The 19,457-nt window shown below is 43.1% G+C and overlaps 1 protein-coding gene across 6 annotated transcripts in view; it reads left to right on the top strand.

Moving 5' to 3' along the window:
• Positions 1-19,457, top strand: part of ATP2B1 (ATPase plasma membrane Ca2+ transporting 1) — a 115,971-nt gene that overhangs the window by 76,213 nt on the left and 20,301 nt on the right. For all 6 annotated transcript variants that reach the window (XM_060245164.1, XM_060245167.1, XM_060245166.1 and 3 more), the window contains exons 11-12: positions 8,437-8,678; positions 15,946-16,183. In XM_060245164.1, the coding sequence (XP_060101147.1) occupies positions 8,437-8,678; positions 15,946-16,183 (480 nt within the window). The remainder of the gene's footprint in view (positions 1-8,436; positions 8,679-15,945; positions 16,184-19,457) is intronic.

Genomic DNA, 19,457 nt, shown 5'->3' with positions numbered 1-19,457 from the left:
AACAGAGGTGAAGAGCTTGGAGGTAGTCCTGGATGCCGCCTTATTAATGGAGGCCCAAGTTGCCGCCACTGCAAGGACCACCTTTTTCCATCTGAGGCGGGCCTGGCAGCTGGCCCCCTATCTGACACCTCATGATTTAGCCACAGTGATTCATGCAATTGTCACCTCCAGATTAGACTATTGTAACTCTCTCTACGTGGGGCTGCCCTTGACTCTGCTCCGGAAACTCCAGCAGTTGCAGAACGCAACAGCCCAGGCGAGCTGAGCTGCTATCCTTAACGGGGGCAGGCTGGCACTTCTGTTCGGGTAGTAAAAGGCAAATTAATGCCTTCTGCCTACTTTTCTCAGCTAGAGAATCGTCCAAGATATGCACAGATACTTTGAGGAGACTTACCTTGGCTGAAAGGGAGTCCCGGAGGGGGCTCCTTTGAGGCTTTGAGGGATATCTGGAGAGAAGTTGCATATTCATCATCTGCAGAAGTTTCCAGAGTCATTTATTTGATATAAGCTCGACAGGATCCGAATCTTCTTTTACAACTTTAAACATCTAATCTACAAAAGACTGGTGTTGAGCTGGATAAACTACAAAGAAAAGGTATTGATTGCTATCTTTTCACTCCGGGCCTAATTAAAGCTAAACAATGTTAAAAGGTGGGAGTTGGATATTATGGAAACCTGAAAGGAGGAGAAGAAGAAAAGGGGCTAAATTTGAACTTTGTAAATCTAAAAGACAGTGCTAAAAGGAGAAAGGAATTTATTATTTAGTCTATCTGCTGTTGAGGAGGCACTCCCATCGTCACAGATCTGCAGCACTCATAGTCAACACAGGAAGGAAGTACGTCAGACATCGTGAGATTTCTCTACCAATGAAACGAGACTTGGTGGCAGGAAAAGCAGGAAGTACCAGAGGAAGAAGGAAGTTAGAGAAGTGAACAGCCTACTCTAGGATTACAATATCACAGAGAAACATCGGCGGCCATTGCTGGGAGGACAAAGTTTTAACGTTTTTAAAGTGACTGGGACAATAAAAATTGGTGGAGTTAATTGAGTTGGCAATTATAAAATAAAGATTATTGGATAGTGGTGAAGAAGATTGAATTGGTTAAAGGGAAAAGAAGAAATTTTTTTAAAGTGAAGCAAAAGTTGCAACCGCCATTTTGGGGAAAATAAAAACTTTAAACATTAATATCTGAGCCTGGGAGGCTCAGAGGACTGCGAAATTGGGTGTATTGGAAAGGGCAAGCTTCACTCTATTAAACCTGATGGTCCAAATTTAATTTGGGGAGATAAAAATTTTTGATCCTTTTTATATGTCAGATCCGAAGCTAACTCGTGCTAGGTCTGCTTCAATGGAGAAAATACAAGCCCAATTAAATGCAGTGGAAATCAGGATAATGAAGGGGGTGAAAGAAATGATAACTGCCCCCAAAAAAGAAATAAGAAAGGATATTGAAGACTAAAAAAAAAAATTAAAAAAAGAAATAGAGAATCTCAGAAATCAGACTGTAGTAATAAACAAAAAAGTACAAAAGGTGGAAGAGAAAGTGAAAACACATGATTCCACCTTGTTAAAATTACAAGAAAAGGTGATAATACATGACTGCAAGCTGATGGAGACACAGATCCGTCTGTGTACCAGAAGATGAAGAATCTGATTTGAAAGAATATATAATAAAAATAATTGCAGAATTTTTGGAGGCAGATCCCGAAGGGAATAGAAATATGTATGACTATATGTACAGAGTGAACTCACTCTATGCAAAAAAGAATAATTTGCCAAGAGATGTGGTTATAAGATTTATGACAAAGGAAATGGTGGGGAAAATCATGAATAAAAATTTTGAAAAGACATTGATAGTGGGAGGTAGTAAAATAAGAATTATGAAAGAGTTGCCAAGACAAGTGTTAACTGACAGGAATGTCTATAAAAAACTAACAGAAAAAATAAGTGACAATGGAATGAGATACAGATGGATAATACCTGAAGGTTTGAGCTTTGAACTTCAAGGGAAGAGAATTACAATTACAAACACACAGGAACTGCGTAGATTCTATGGAGAAAATAAAGAATTTGCACCATGATGGATTATAAATTGATATCTTAGAATGTAAATGGACTAAAAAAAGGGCAACATTTCATTTGATAAAAAAACAAAATTGTAACTGTTTACAAGAGGTGCACATTTGACAAGGATTATAAATTTTTATGGAATAAGCAATTGGGACTAAAATTTTATACATTGGCTGAACAGAAGAAGAGAGGAGTAATTTTTTATATTAAAGAATTAGACCCGAAATTGGTTTTTAAAGATAAAGATGGAAGATATATAACGGTGGAAATTATATTGAATGAAAAAAAATCCTTTATTGTTGGGACTTTATGCTCCAAAGGGTGCAAAGAACATTTTCTTTAAAAATATTACACAACACCTTGATGAAGTGACTTTTGAGCAAATTTTGTTAATGGGGGATTTTAATGGAACAATTCAGAACACGATAGATCTGGGAAGAAAAAAATTGATAAAGGGAAATTGCCAAAATCCTTTTTTGAGCTGGTTAAACAAGAGAATTTGGAGGATATATGGAGGAAGTTCAATCCTGAAGTATGGGACTATACTTTTTTTTCAGCCAGACATAATTCTTTTTCTAGACTTGACATGTTGTGGGGTACCAAAGATTTGGGACATAACAAAGACATTTTACCCAAAATAGGAGCTGACCATAACCCAATAATGTGGATCACAAAATTGTCTAAGAAGTCAAAGATGGAGATTAAATGAAGATTTACTACAAAATAAAGAAATTGTGACATCTTTAGAATGAGAAGAATATTAATAACATTGAATAATAAAGATAAGAGATCAAAAGATAAACAGATTTTGGACATTCAAAATGAGATTAAGAAAAAAGGTGAATTAAGGAAAAGTCCAGGGAAAAAGAAAATTATAAGGGAGATTACAATACTACAAAAATAAATGAGACATTTGTTAAATAAGGAAATGGAATAGAATTTGAAAAAACTACAACAAATCTTTTGAGGGAGCAAAGAAACCTGGATAGTACTTGGCCTGGCAATTGAAGAAAAAGAGAAAAAGTAAAAGTATTAATAAAATTGTGGCTGATGGAAAAGAGATAGTAGATCAAGATGGAATAAAGAGAATTTTTTAAATATGCTAAATTATTTAAGGGTGTTAAAGTAAAGAAAGAAAGGATGGAAACGTATTTGCAAAAGATCAAAATAGCACCCTTAGCTGAATATATGGAAAATTTTTTGAATGATCCAATTGAAAAAGTAGAAAAGTATGGGGAAGGCATTAAGTGATTATTAATATTTTATTAGTATTAGATATAACTGCCATATGTTACCAATAAAAATTGTTTTAACATAAAAAAGTAGAAATTGAAACAGCGATTAATGTAATGAAAATTGGAAAGGCACCTGGACCAGATGGGTATATGGCAAAAGTCTTTTAAAAGCTTAAAGAAGAATTAGTTCCGAAACTTCAAAAATTGTTGAATGCGATAAGATTAAATGGGAAAATACCAAATACATGGAAAGAAGCTGTAATTTCGTTGATTCCAAAGGAAGAAAGAGATGTCACGAATGTAAAAAACTATAGACCTATTTCATTATTAAATAATGATTATAAGATATACACAAGAATCCTGGCAGAATGGCTTAAACAATATTTAATAAATTTTATAAAGGAAGATCAAGCGGGTATGCTCCCTAAAAGGCAAATAAGAGACAATATTAGAACTGTTGTAAATATTGTAGAATATTATGAAAGACATCCAGAGAAGGAAGTTGCATTTTTTTTTGCGGATGCAGAGAAGGCTTTTGATAATTTGAACTGGGACTTTATGTTTGCAGTAATGGAAAAAATAAAGTTGGGGGAATATTATATAAGAATGATAAAGACAATATATACTGAACAACATGCAAGGCTATGTATAAATTCAGATCTTACAGATGAAATGATAATCAGCAAAGATACAAAACAAGGTTGTCCGCTTTCACCATTGTTGTTTACAATGACTCTTGAAATCTTATTGATGCAAATACAAGACAATGAAGAAATAGAAGGAATGAGAATTAAAGGATTTACGTATAAATATAGAGCATTTGCAGATGATATAATGTTTATAAATGAAAATCCTACACAAGTAACACCTTTGTTGTTGGCTAAAATACAAGATTTTGGAGAATTGGCGGGACTTTATGTTAATAAAGAAAAATCTAAACTTTTATGCAAGAACAGGCAGGTAAATAAAAGGAGTTGCAGAGGCTAACGGGATGTGAAGTTACTTCTAAAGTAAAATATTTTGGTATGGAAATAACAATGAAGAACATTGATTTGTTTAAAAACAATTCTGAAAAGTTATGGCGTAAAATGGATGAAGATATGATAAAGTGGAACAAGCTTAATTTGTCATTGCTTGGGAGAATAGTTGCAATTAAGATGAACATTTTGCCAAGAATGATGTATTTATTCCAAACTATTCCGATTGTGAAAGACAGTAAACAATTTAATAAATGGAAAGGAAAGATTTCAGAATTTATATGGGCTGGAAAGAAGCCAAGGATTAAAATGAAAGTTTTAATAGATGCTAAAGAAAGAGGAGGATTCCAATTACCAGATTTAAGACTATATCATGAAGCAGTTTGTCTAGTGTGGATAAAAGATTGGGTGATGCTATTGAATAAAAAACTTTTAACGTTGGAAGGTCATGAAAATAAATTCGGCTGGCACGCTTACATGTACTATGGGAAGAAAAAGGTGGATGGTTTTTTCTCTCACCATTATATAAGAAATAATTTGTTAAATATCTGGATGGTATAAGAAATATGGCAATGAGAGAAAACCACTATGGATAGTGCCAGCAGAAGTAATAAAAATAACAGCTGAGTTAGGAGAGGGAAAATGGATGTCATACAATCAGCTATTACAAATACAAAGCTGTAAAATAGAGTTGAAAACTGCTGAGGAGCTGAATTATAAGTATGATTGGTTTCAAATGCAACAAATAAAGAGTTTGGTGGAGAGTGATCTTAAAACTGAAGGAATAAGACGAGAACAAACAGAAATGGAAAAATACCAGAGAAATGGGATTGGATTGTAAAAGTTATGACATGGAGTGAAATGGACAAGTTAACAAGAACCTTAAGAGACTATGATTTAGAAGTATTTAAGATGGAGTGGAAAAAGTTTAGAAGATACGTAGAAAAAGAGTGGAAAATAAAAGGACATTGGACAATTTTTGATAATGATTAAGTATAAGAGGGAGGAGGATATTAATTTTGGTTCTTATTAATTAAGGGTACCTTTAATATTAATATTTCAAGTATAGAACACCAGCGGGGCTCAAGTAACGGGGGGAGAAGGGTTAGGTAGAAAGTAATATGTGGGATAAAAGAAAAAAAGTAGTTATTGAAATTGATATTAATTACCATATGTTACTAATAAAATTGTTTAAAACCAGAACGCAGCAGCCCAGTTATTAGCATTGAGGCCTATAGGGGTGTGAATGCAGCCATGCTGTGTGAACTGCATTGGCTCCCCATTGAGTACTGGATCTGTTTTAAGGTGCTGGTCCTTACCTTTAAGGCCATATACGGCCTGGGGCCTGCATATCTTCGGGAGCGCCTCTCCCCATACGAGCCCCCCCTGGACTTTATCATCTACACAACATCTTCTTGTGATCTCTGGTCCTAAGGATGCCCAGTTGGCCTCAACAAGGGCCAGGGTCTTTTCAGTCCGGTCCCCTACCTGGTGGAAATAGCTCCCATTGGAGATCCAGGCCCTGTGGTGCTTACCTAAGTTTTGCAGGGCCTATAAGACGGAGCTCTTCCACCAAGCTTTTAATCTACTGGGCACCTTCTGAAACCTTCCCCCAGCACTTTACTATCCATGTGTTTGAGCTGGGTCAAGGGTCTGAGTCACAATCTTAAGTGGTGTCAATGACCTGAAACTGTGCTAAGTGGTATTAATTAGCTGAAGTTGTACAAACTACTGAACTATGGCCTCAGGCTGTACCATTGTTGGAGTTATGGTTCTTATTTTAATCTGTATGTATTATATTTATGAGATATCTTAAGTTTGTTGTGTTTAATTTGATATGTTTTATTTATTGTTATTGTAATGTTTTAATGTTGTAAGCCACCCTGAGCCCGCTTGCGGGATAGGGCGGGGTATAAATCGCATTTAAATTAAATTTAAAAATTAAAATTCTGGTTGGTTTTAATTGGGAGCTTGGCTTGTTGCGAATGCCAGAGTGAATCCCACTAACTTAGCTCAAAACTATTATGATTTCTAAAGGTTATACTTCCCATGGAAGAAGGGTTGGGTATTTTCAGCAGTTCTTCCTCTCCCACTACAAGCTCCCCCCCCCCTTGCTATTACTAGTCACCCCCTCCCGAGGGCAAGATTCTCTAGGGTGTGCCAGTTTACAGTAGGGGAGATTGGAAAGTCTCCTTCCATGAGTATCATTATTCCTGTGTGGTATTGCATCCCTCCTATTTAACCAATCGGAGTGCTTTTACTATATTTAATTGTGAACTGGCTGACCTGCGTGTCGATATTACAAGCTACACAACATGGTCATCACTGGGCACAGGAGCCTCTACTCAAGGTGACACCCCATATAAACAGTCAGGGGACTTTATGAATAACCAAAAGAAACTGCCCAATGAGGACTGAAAATGCTGAAGGATGGAATGCTGAGTTTACCTGATGTCAAAAGATAGACGGGAGGAAGCTTACTGTCTTGAGCTCCTAAAAGCTCATAGAATCGGGGGGGGGGGGGGAAGGGGGCTGTTATTTTCAGTCTACATATTCTACAGATTTTAAAAAACACTGTTGCTGAGCTAATTATAAACTTTTTGGCAACTGTGTACCTTCTAAATCTAGTAATTAGGAATATAATGGAAATTAATTCTAACAGAATTTGAGCATGAGCATTTTTGGCTGGATAAGTGAAAATTGGCTTTTAAAAGTTCCGTACTTGCTCTTCATAAATGTAATGACCTTACGGTGCATGCATTAGTAGTGTGGTTCTGTGAAACTCATTATTTTTATTGATCATGGAAGAAATGGAAACAGATGACTTTGTGTCTTGATGGTAGGATGCGGCTTCATACATTTGCATCTCCCAGAAGACAGTTCTTACTCTCTTTCCAAGGGCCAGAGCGCTCAAATGGTGTGCCCAAAATGACAACAAATCTGTCAATCTGACTGGAGCAGTAAAGACCTGCCTAAGTTGTAACTCACCAAGTAGGACATTAGAAATGCACTGTAGCCCACCAGTTGCTCAACACCTTCTCTGTTTGCAGTCCCAGGCAAGAAGCAAAAATGCTGAGTCATTGGAAGATCTGTGTTTGTTTGGGTCACACATAGGGGTGGGCATGAGTCAAAGTATGAATCGTGATTCATGCCTAAAATACCTGATTTGTGGTTCGTTCCTGATCAGTTTGGGTACTCTCGCACTATGCATGACTTGTAAAATGAAGTGGCTTGTTTTGGGGCAGTTTTTGTAGTTATCGGCAGGGGATCCTCCTCATGCACCATGACATGCCCAATGTGATGATGTCACCGAGAAGTGACTATAGCATCAGGCACAGTGATGGCATCCCTGGAAACTGGGGCTTTCCAGCCCTCCTTGAACCAACAAACCACAATTTGTTCAGAATTTTTTTAAAAAAACCTGAAACAAACCAAACTCCTGAATCGGGCAAACCAATGAACCACCATTTTCATATTCCATGCCCATCCCTAGTTAAGCAAACTCATACCTTGCTACTGACCCAGACCTGTATGCTTACAAATGGAAATATAGTATGATATAGTCATTACCTGGTCTTTGTAAAGACATCAGAATTTGTTTGGTTTTTTTTGCAGTGCTAAATACTAATGAGCAAATTTCCATATATGGTTTTAGTTAACTTAAAGGAAAATGCTTTTTTTCTGTACACTTGCCAAATGTTGAAATAGGCTATGCATTTACTGTTATATGACACTGAAAGGAATATAAGCATTGGCTCTCAGAGTTGCTTTTAAAGTGAGCTAATAAACTGCTCCTGAAATGGTGTCACGTGTAATCTTACAGGCTGCAGTATAAGAATCTTGTAGTATATGTAATGGCTTATTGAGTGTACTTCATAAAAATCAGCGCTCCCTGAGGAATCACTTCATTTTTTTTACTCTGGAGACTGTTAATGCAATTTTATGTAGCAACTAAACCCACTGATTTAAATAGATTTTGACTGGAATAACTGAGTAGGGTTATGCTCTAGGCTACTTATCTAATTTCCATAGATAACTTGAGTCCACTTCAGGTTCTGAGGTTTTAAATTTTTAATTATTACCAATTCTTCATTCAGACCGTAGCTTTTTTTTAGTATAGTTCCCTCTCAAAAATGCTTGTTCTGTGTTCCAGCCTCCTGAAAAAGAAGGTGGTTTACCCCGCCATGTTGGTAACAAAACTGAATGTGCCTTGCTGGGACTGATTCTGGATCTGAAACGAGACTATCAGGATATTAGAAATGAAATACCAGAAGAGACACTTTACAAAGTCTACACCTTCAACTCTGTTAGAAAATCCATGAGTACTGTGTTGAAGAATGCTGATGGCAGCTTCCGGATATTCAGCAAGGGTGCCTCAGAAATAGTACTTAAAAAGTAAGTTCCCTTTTAAAACTCATGATCTCTCACATCTTGTTCTTGCATTTCTAAATTGTGTCCTGGCATTCAAATTGCATTTTTTTATTTCACTAGTTTTTTAGAATTAGCTATTTAGAAATCATTCCCATAAGACAGGCATTATAACATATCTGAGCAACTGTCTAATCAGTCTTCTGGGTTTCAGCTGCTTCCCTGCTTTTAGGCTGAGCTACCTTTGTAATTCTTCATGAAATACAAGACTATTAAAACTTGCTCTAGTCATTGTGGAGGCTCTGACAAAAATATGGTCCAGTAGCTGCTTCAAATCTAAAGATTAACTACACAAAGTATAATCTTCCATTTAATTTAGCTATTTCCATTATTAAGTAGCCAAAACATCACTATTCATTTTCCTTTATGTTTTTTATTATTCTCCTATTGGACAAATAGAATTAGTCTGCATATCCTCTAGTTCTTTCCTTTACGCTTTTAATCTGGGGTGGTGGCATGCACAGCTGAATCTGCATTGACTGAATTAAAAGGTAGTTGAAGGTATTCTTTTGTACCAGCAGTCTGGTTTATGGTTTATTGGATTTATATCCCGCCCTCCCCGCCGAAGCAGGCTCAGGGCGGCTTTTTACAGTCTGAATTTTACAGCTCAGGTTATTGTAGTATGCGCTATAAATAAAGAGAATGTTATCATTCTTCCTAAGAGGTGGAGGACATCTTGGGTGTTTCCCACCATCCAATCAGAGAGGCAGGAATCTTCCTCTTCCTGTGGCTGTGGGAACCACCCCTCTCTCAGTTTCTTTCCTGCCTCGACAGGGAGAGCAAGCATTCAGGATAGGTTCCTGTCCCTCTATCCTTAACTGTTATCTGTTGTCTTAAAAAAAAAATTCTTCCTTACCTTTATTATTATTTTCTTCACCCATCTTCTAGCTACTAACTCCTCCAGTCTTTCCGTCTTCCATTCTGTCCCATTCAGCCTTCCCTGCATTCCTTTCCTCTGCTCCTTCCGCTTCCCCCACAACTCTCTCGAGGGGTAGCGCAGCGGCGGCAGCCCCAAAACTCAAGCCGCGACAAGAAGAGGAGAAATGACGCGTCGGACAAGAGACGCGTTCATGGAAGACGACCCGGCTCCTGAAGCTTGGCGCGGAGCCAAGAGACCACTTTCCGGAGCCAGCATGACCGCTGGGCTTGCCTCGGCTACCGGCAACGTGCCCTGTAGGGGCAATTCCGGGAAGAGCAGACGCAAGCGGCGCTGGTCTTCTCCAGCTACGGAGGAGGCTTCCTCGTCAGGGCTCTTCCCCAGCACCAGCGGCCATGTTAGGGAGCGCAAAAAGGCGCGAAACGGGAGCGACCACAGCCTTGCAGCTTCCCAGCACAGGGGCTCCCCGGTGACAACCTCCAGGTGGGAGACTTCGACCTGGATGACACCCAGCCTACTCTGGAAGCCGCACAGACCTATCAGCCCCAGAGGGGCTTGGGTAACGTACCCTTAATGGGATCTTCCTTTCTTTCTGAATTTTTAGAGTCTATAAGACAGGCTGTGGGTGCGGCAGTCAGAGCAACTGCCCATAAGAGAACGGGTCCCTCCAGGTCAAGTTCCTCCTCCAGGTCACCATCTCCCAAGAGATAGAGCCTGCCACTCTAGGGCTCAAAAGAAGTCCTTAGCCAGTGATCAGCTGGAGAGCGAAAGATCCCTTTATGGGGGTCAGTCTGAGGATTCTTATGGGGGAGATCGGGAGGAGGGCGAATTCTTATCTGATGAGGAGATAGAGAACATTACCGTTCCAGAACCCTCCTCACGTTTCTTCAAGGCAGAAGAGTTCCAACCCCTCTTGGCCAAAGTTCTGTCTGCCCTAAACCTCCTGGTGTCCCCTGAGGAGCAGGAGTCTTCCAGCCCACTGACTAACCCCAAAAATAAACCCAAGGGAAACACGGAGTTTTTTCCTAGATACCGATCTTCTGACAAGGTTTTTCCCTTCCCGGAGTTCTTTGAACGCCAGTTAAAGTCTGAGTGGGCCAAGCCAAGTGCTAACAGACAAGTGCCCAATTTTGTTAAGAAGCTGTATGAGTTACCTTCCTTTGCTAATGATATGCTACAGGTTCCTTTGGAGGATGCTCCAATTGCAGCTTTACAGTCCCATGGCCTGTTAGTTGAGGATGGCCATGGCTCGGTTCGAGACAACTGGGACAGAAAGATAGACCTGGCCTTGAAGAGGAACCACGAAGCTACGGCCCTGGCCATCAAGGCGGCTGCCACCAATTCCATAGTTTCTAGAGCAGCAATCGTCTGGATAAGACGTCTAACTCAGCTGTTGCCAGACGCAGACAAAAGGATCCTGGAGGGCACCAACAGACTTCTGAGGGCGGTCGAATTCTCAGCGGATGCTTCTCTGGATTCACTCTCTTTCTCTGCTAGAGCGATGGCGTCTAACACCGTAGCGAGAAGGGGCCTTTGGCTTCAGGCCTGGCCGGCAGAAATTCATTCAAAGTCGATCGTTTCAGCCTACCCTTTTCAAGGAGAAAAGCTGTTTGGAGACGCCCTGGACAAGATCCTGGTGGAGACACGGGACAAGAAGAAGGCCACGCCCAAGTATCTGAGACGCTCCGACAGAAGAGGGTTCGGGTCTAATTCCTTTCGTGCCTCCTCCAGCTTCTCCAAGCCAAAACAGGAAAATAGGGGATCATCCTGGGGTCAGCCCAAACAGAATTTCCGTAAGAACTTTTCCAATCCTCGATTCCAGAGGAATCAGTCCAATAGGTCAGACAAGTTCGAGAAGGGCTCCAAGCCCAATAAAGCATGACTGGGACTCCATACCAGTAGGGGGCCGTCTGTTACATTTCCACCAAGCATGGGCAGCTTCGAAAGTCGATTCTTGGACTCTGGAAATTGTGTCGTGGGGCTACCCGATAGAATTCAAAAGGACACCTCAGGATCGTTTTATCGTATCTCCTCTTCGTTCAAACCCAAGGCGAAGGGACATCACTTTCAAAGCGATACACCATCTGCTAGAAATCGCGGCAATAGAACAAGTTCCTCCGTGGCAGAGATGTCAAGGTGTTTATTCTATCTTTTTCACAGTGTCCAAGAAAAACGGGGACTGGAGGGCAATTCTAGATTTGAAATTCCTGAACAGGCATATCAAGCTCCATCATTTCAGAATGAAGTCCATCAAGTCTATAACAGAAGCCCTGCATCATCAAGATTATCTGGCATCACTGGACCTAACAGAGGCCTATCTCCATATTCCAATCCTTCCTGCACACCGCAGATTCCTTCGCTTCTGTGTGGACGGGTCCCACTACGAATTCAGAGCCCTGCCATTTGGGCTCACAACGGCACCGCGGGTGTTCACCAAGGTATTGGTGAACCTGTTAGCACTCCTCAGGCAGAGGGGGAAACACGTGCACCCTTACCTCAACGACCTGCTGATAAGATCCTCGTCGAGGAAGAATACAGAGCAGGATGTTCAGCGCACTATCAGTTGTCTACAGCAACACGGGTTCATAATCAACCTATCCAAGAGTCACCTATGCCCATCCCAGAGACTGCAATACCTGGGCATGGTCATCGACACAAATCTGAACTCTATTTTTCTCCCAGAGGAAAAGATTCTAAAGACCAGGACATTAATACATCAGGTGGTACAGGAGTCATCGTCGTCTCTCCAGACATTGGCAAGACTCATGGGCCTTTTGATCTCAAATCTAGAGGCGCTTCAGTGGGGCCGTTTTCACACCAGACAGTTACAGATGTTCCTACGCCCATATCAAATCCAGATCATGGAGAGGCATCCCATGTCACTGACGGTACCCAAGTTAGTCAAGGAAAGCCTCCTGTGGTGGACCAAGGACTCCAACCTACGTCAGGGGAGGACATAGCTCACGGAAAGAGAGATTCAGCTGTTCTCAGACGCCAACCTCTCAGGATGGGGGGCGACCCTCAACGAGGTTCCCACACAGGGTCAGTGGACGACCAAGGAATCAAGTCTCCTGATCAACCTCCTGGAACTACGGGCCATCCGTCAGGCTCTACTGCATTTTCAGGACCAGGTGGCCGGAAAGCATTGGCCTAGTTCGGACGGCCAATATAGCAGCCAAGGCCTACTTAAACAATCAAGGGGGGTCCAGGTCCAGTTCCCTCCGCAAGGAGGCCGGGAAGCTGTTCGAATGGGCAGAGACTCATTTGAAGTCACTAAGACCAGAACATATCAAGGGGATTTGCAATGTCAAAGCGGACTGGCTCAGTCGAGAGAGCATTCAGTCGGGGGAGTGGTCTCTCAACAGGACTCTTTTCCTAAGGATAGTGGAGCACTTTGGTCCACCGGTGTTGGATCTATTTGCGTCCTATCAGAACCACCAACTTCCTCGATTTTACACGAGATACTACCACAGTCAAGCGGAGTCCACAGACGCTCTAACTTCTCTCTGGCCACAAGGCCTTCTATATGCATTCCTACCAATCCCGGTCATCCCAAAGTTACTCAGAAGGATCAGGCTACTGGGGGCCGAGGTCATCCTGGTTGCTCCCTGGTGGCCTTGGCGTCACTGGTTCTCTTCAATCCAACGGATGTCAATAGCGGAGCCATTTCATCTGCCAACTTGGCTGGACATGCTGTTGCAGGGACCGGTGTGGCATCCTCATCCAGACTGGCTGAGACTGACCGTTTGGAGGTTGAGCGGAGATCACTGTTAGGTCTGGGTTATACATGCGACGTGATGAATACCATCCTGGCTTCCAGAAAGGAGTCCACGACACAGATCTACGATATGTCATGGAAAGCCTTTCACAGGTGGTGTCGGAGAAAGAATGTGGACCCATTGCATCCTTCTATCCCTAAGATTCTTCAGTTTCTTCAGGACGGTCTCCACTCTGGCGTGAAGCCAGCTACCCTCAAGCGTCAGGTTGCGGCCTTGTCGTCGGTACTCCAGCAGGTGGGCAACGTAAATCTGACATCACACCCTCATATTCGTCGTTTTCTTAGAGGGGCCTCTATGAGTTCTCCACCACAAGTGCATCGTTTTCCTACCTGGCGATTGAATCTAGTGCTTTCTGCCTTGACAGGTCCACCATTTGAGCCTTTAATGTCTGTGCCTTTGAAGATGATGCGCATGAAAACTATCTTCCTGGTGGCAATAATGTTGGCCAGAAGGGTATCAGAGATCGGAGCCTTGTCGGTTAAGTGAGAGTTATGTGTGTTCCACAAGGACAAAGTGGTTCTCTGTCCAGACCCTACTTTTCAACCGAAGATCTCGTCTAGGTTCCACCAAAGCCAAGAAATCAATTTACCATCCTTTTGTCCGGATCCAAAGCATCCCAAAGAGCACACATGGCATACCCTAGACGTGCGTAGGGCTATCAAAGTTTACCTTATTAGAACTGAATCTATTCGCACGTCAGACTCTATGTTCATTAACATAGCAGCGCCCAGATTGGGTCAAAAAATGTCCAAGTCGGCCATTAGTTATGCCATCAAACAGTGTATAGCGGAAGCGTACAAGGCACTACATCTTCAGATACCCTCAGGCATCACTGCGTACTCAACCAGAAGTGCGGCCACCAATGCAGCCTTTAATAAGAATGCCTCCGTCGAGGAGGTGTGTAAAGCAGCTACGTGGTCGTCTATTTTCACCTTTGTCCGCCAATATAAATTGAATGCATACGCATCGGCGGATGCAGCCTTTGGTAGACGAATCCTGCAACATGTACTGCCTGAGTAGGGCGATCCCACCCTGACTAACATACTGCTATGGGAGCGCCCAAGATGTCCTCCGCCTCTTAGGGAGAACGACCCTTGGCACTTACCGTGAGGGGTCCTTCTCCTAAGAGGACAGGAGGACATCTTGCCCTCCCTTTCTCTCGCCCTACCTTGGGCAGCATCTGTCTGTATATGATGTTGTATCCTTCGTCCAAGTTTTTTCTCTGTTAACGTCTGTTACCTGTTTTTACCTATTTCTTCTATATAAGGATTTGTTCTGGTCGGCCTGGTAGTCTAATGACATGTTTTTTCCGACCGACTGTTAATTTCTTTGTTACATTAGAAGGTTTAGATATGATATTTTTTCTTACTGCTTCTCGGAGTCACCTGAACTGAGACAGGGGTGGTTCCCACAGTCACAGGAAGAGGAAGATCTTTTAAGATTCCTGTCTCCCTGATTGGACGGTGGGAAACACCCAAGATGTCCTCCTGTCTTCTTAGGAGAAGGACCCCTCACGGTAAGTGCCAAGGGTCGTTCATTGGGTGGATCAGACATGATACAGTTAACTTGTCTGTTGGAAAAATGCCAATTAAAGCAAACATCATGTTTGAGCAGGCAGTTCAGTTGATTACAGGCATGACATTCTTAAACAGACTTGAAAAATGTCTTTTAAAATTTGAATAATCTGATTTGACAGATCTCCTGATTCTTTTCCTAAAGTGTTATAAAACACTTCCAGGACAGGTGCACCTCTTGTTGGAATGGATTTTGCTACTCTGTAGCCTGGTTCGACTAGTTTTTATATGTGGATGGATATGTAAAGCATTTCCCATTTAGGGGTTTCGAATTAACTTCGTTTCTCTCAAGTCACATGATGTAGGAAAAGGAGTTGGGATTCCCAGGAAGTGCTTATAGAACAGCGGTGACATTCAAGCCATGTGCCACAAATCCCACATAATGAATTTTTTGTGTATTCTGTCACAAACATCTCACTATCCAGTATAAGAACATGTTGTGTTAAATGTATTGGGAGATGTATAATGACCAGTACAAATATTAGTCAAGATAATTGACTATTAATACTGGAATCTTCTTTTCTACTGATACCGCAATCTTAGCATTTTAATTTTTTTAACTTTAGTGTGTTTTCCTTAGGTAAGCTGCCCTGAGCCCCTGCTTGCAGGGAAGGGTGGCCAACAAATTGAATTAATTAAATAAATGGTTCTCTTTTAAGACTTCATAACAACAGGGAAAGGAGAATTAGCCCCTTTCCCTGTGCTATTTCCAGTATTCTATCTGTCTCTTCCCCACAGCTTCAAGAACAATTCAGTCAGAAATTGTGCATGTATGTACCTATTGTCCTTCAGTACTGTGATCCTAAATTCAGTTTGGGCTCTTTTCTGCATCCTTTGAAATCTCTCTTTCAAAATCTGATTTACTATTCTCTCATGTAATGTTCAGTTAGGTTTTAAGTGTTTCTTATATTTGGGGGAAAATACGATACCATCCTAGAGATCTTAATTTTCAGGATTGTCATTGGACATCTGTGAATTCTGAAGTTCTTTGTTTTTGTTTTCAGATGCTTTAAGATACTGAGTGCTAATGGTGAACCAAAAGTATTTAGACCAAGGGACCGTGATGATATAGTAAAAACTGTGATTGAGCCAATGGCCTCAGAGGGACTGAGAACTATATGTCTGGCATTCAGAGACTTCCCAGCAGGAGAACCTGAGCCAGAATGGGACAATGAAAATGATGTTGTCACAGGTCTTACGTGCATTGCTGTTGTAGGCATTGAAGATCCTGTGAGGCCTGAGGTAAGGAAAACTCTCATTTTTATAGTGTGCCCTTAGGAATTCATTACAAAGCTGTTCAGCTGTCTTCTCTAGGGTCTTTACCAAGATAAAAAAAACAAATAAAGGAGTACCCAGACACTCTGTTTAGTTGCTTCTCATTTTGATGAAATAATGTCTGAGATTTAGTTTAACCTAACTAAAGATCAGTTTGTATGTTTATGTTAACTGATAAGACCTCATTCTTCTAATCCCTTCAGTGAGGGAATTGTGTCATTTCTAGGAAAATCCCCTACTGTTGTGCATGAGGGGGGTGAATGCATATATCCCCTTTGCTATGTAACAGAATCAATATTGATCTTATAAGTGAATTTCAAAAAACAAATTTTGGTGTACAAGAAGCCTTTATAAAGAGTTACATGCATTTAACCTAAGAAATTAAGAAAAGCTTATTGCTGTCTTGTTAAATCTGAGCTCTTGTGACCAGTGTTCCCTCTAAACTGAGTTCATGTAAGCTGGCTCACAGATTTTTAGCCTCCAGCTCACACCTTTTGTCTTAGCTCAGGTAAAATGGCCCCAGAGCAAACTAAATTATGCAGTAGCTCACAACTTTAATGCCAGTAGCTCACGAAGTAGAATTTGTGCTCACAAGATCCCATAGCTTAGAGGAAACACTGCTTGTGACTGTACCACTTTAGTCTGAAGGTTGGGGGACATGTATGATTTGAATGCTTCCTCTTTACAAAACACCTAGTTATCTGTGTATGAGGAGTTTTCTTTAAATGGAACAGTTGATACAAGTATACCACTGAATCTACTGTATCATTAGAACTAGGCCTGTGCGTAAGTATTTCAAGAAGCTTTGTGTGTCAGCTGTGCAGTAAATTGCAGTAGCAACCCCATTTGGGACTAATTGATCTTCTTCGTGGTCTCTGTGCATTCACACATATGGGTAATCCGCAGGATTGGCCCCGACCTCGGAGAGTTCAAAGCAATCTTGATCGTAGATCTGGCGCGCCTCCCACTTGTCCTGGGAGGAGACAGCTACTGCGCATGCCTGGACAAGGGGGAGGTGCTTAGCCACTCAGTTTCTTCCTTACCGCCGACCGGATCGCACCTTCCTCGTTGATCTCCAACTTCTTCATTGCAATCTCCAACAACTACCTTCTCTTCGCTTCAATTCTTCATCTTCTACTTCTCCTGGTATCGTATAAAAAAAAAAAAAAAAAAAAAAAAAAGCCTCCTCTTACTATCTTTCTGGACTTTCCCCCTCCCTCCCCCCCCCCCTCCCGGGCGGATGGAAGGAAGGGACAAGATAATCTTTAAACGCTGTACCAGCTGCTCATCCAAAATCCCCTCGTCCGACGGCCACTCTCTTTGCCTGTTCTGCCTTGGAGAGGCACACCGTCCAGACTCCTGCGTGCACTGCAGCCAATTTGGTAAACAGGCCCGCAAGAACCGCGCCGCGAGACTCAAGAGCCACCTCATGGAAACCTCACTCCGACCGGCCATGCCGCGTGGCGGACAACAACAACCCGCGCCATCTTCCCCACACCTCGTGGGAGAGGCGCAGTCGGCAGCTTCCGTGGCACAGACTCCCTGTAAGCCTAAGACCGGCAAGCACTCTAAGAAGTCGGACGACCCCAAAAAGCGCCGCCGCTCCGATTCCGCCCACTCGGACCCGACGGGTAGCACTAGCTCAAAGAAGCATAAGACCCGCCCTCTCGACTCGGCCTCGAACCCGACCACCAAACCGAAGGCCCCGAACCCGACCGCCACTGCCTCCGGATCGATGCCGAAGACTCCGACGTCGAAGTCGACGGCAACACCGTCAATCACTCCGTTGGAAATCATCCGCATCTCATCAAAGTCGCCGTCCATTCCGAATTCCCCACCAGACCAGCTGCTGGATACGCACTCTACCGCATCCGTTAGGACCCACACTCTCGACCCCACTAAATTCATAGATCTCTCACAGCCGATAGACGCCCACGCGCTCACCAGAGAACCCTCGACCCCGAGAGATCCCCTGACTAGACCTCGATCTCACAGTCGCAGACGCACCAGGTCCCGCAGTCGCCGACACACCAGGTCCCGCAGTCGCCGCCGTACCAGGTCCCGCAGTCGCCGCCGCACCAGGTCCCGCAGTCGCCGCCGCACCAGGTCCCGCAGCCGCCGACGCTCTCGCAGCCACCGCAGGGGGAGACACTACTATTACTCTCCATCGAGATCTAGGTCTCCATCCCCACGGCACCGAAGACGGCACCGACGATCACCATCCCACGATCGCCATTACCACAGCTACCAAGAGTCTCCGCGCTACCGAGATCGCACACACAGACTCCAAACTGCATCGATCGAATCGCTTCACCACCATGACGACCCTACGGACCTCGGCGCCGAACCGAAGCTCCCGTCACCACTAGAATCCCTACACACGGCTCCCAAGACAACACCTCAGCCCGACCTACCTCAAGGAACCGACGACGGATCCGAGGAGGAACTCTCCGACTCCGACCACTCTTCGGGTTCGGACCTACAATCCCCAGACTCCGACATAGCCAAGCCAGCAGACTTATCACCGTCTGAAGGCCCAAGATCCTACCTCGACCTTGTAGCAAACATGGCAAGCTCGCTAAATCTAAAGCTCAATACAGACGCTCCCAGAGTCTCGGACGTCGTTTTTGATCTAGTCCACGCGGATCTTCCATCCAGCTCTTCTCTCCCAATGCTCCCCGTTCTACTAGAAACACTCAAAGAAGCATGGGACAAACCGGCATCGGTACCGCCAACATCCAAGAGGGTTGAAGCGCTGTACAAGATACACGCACCTGATTCCAAGTTCCTGTTCACCCACCCGGCTCCGAACTCGATCATTGTACATTCGTCCTCGAAGTCGAAGCAGACTAGACACCCGGTACCACCAGAACGGGAGGGCAAAAAACTCGACACGATCGGAAGAAAGATTTACGCCCTCACTACAGCCACAACCAAAATCCTCAACTACATGGCATGCTTCTCCGCATACACCCACAACCTGACCACCTCCCTCGCCGCATTGGTACCATCCCTGCCCGAGGCATCCCAAAAGTCAGCCACCACCACCCTGCAGGAGATGGCCAGAGTAACCAAACAGCAAATCAACACTGCCCGTCACGCTGCACAGTGTTCCTCCAGAACCTTGGCCTCAGCCATAGCACTCCGCAGACACGCGTGGCTCAGGTCCTCCTCCCTCCAACCAGACATCAAATACAAAGTTGAAGATTTGCCCTTTGATGGCCTTGGCCTGTTTAGCTCC

The sequence above is a fragment of the Heteronotia binoei genome, chromosome 8 (assembly GCF_032191835.1).
Source record: "Heteronotia binoei isolate CCM8104 ecotype False Entrance Well chromosome 8, APGP_CSIRO_Hbin_v1, whole genome shotgun sequence".
Taxonomy (NCBI): domain Eukaryota; kingdom Metazoa; phylum Chordata; class Lepidosauria; order Squamata; family Gekkonidae; genus Heteronotia; species Heteronotia binoei.
This window is presented reverse-complemented; position numbering and strand designations above follow the sequence as displayed.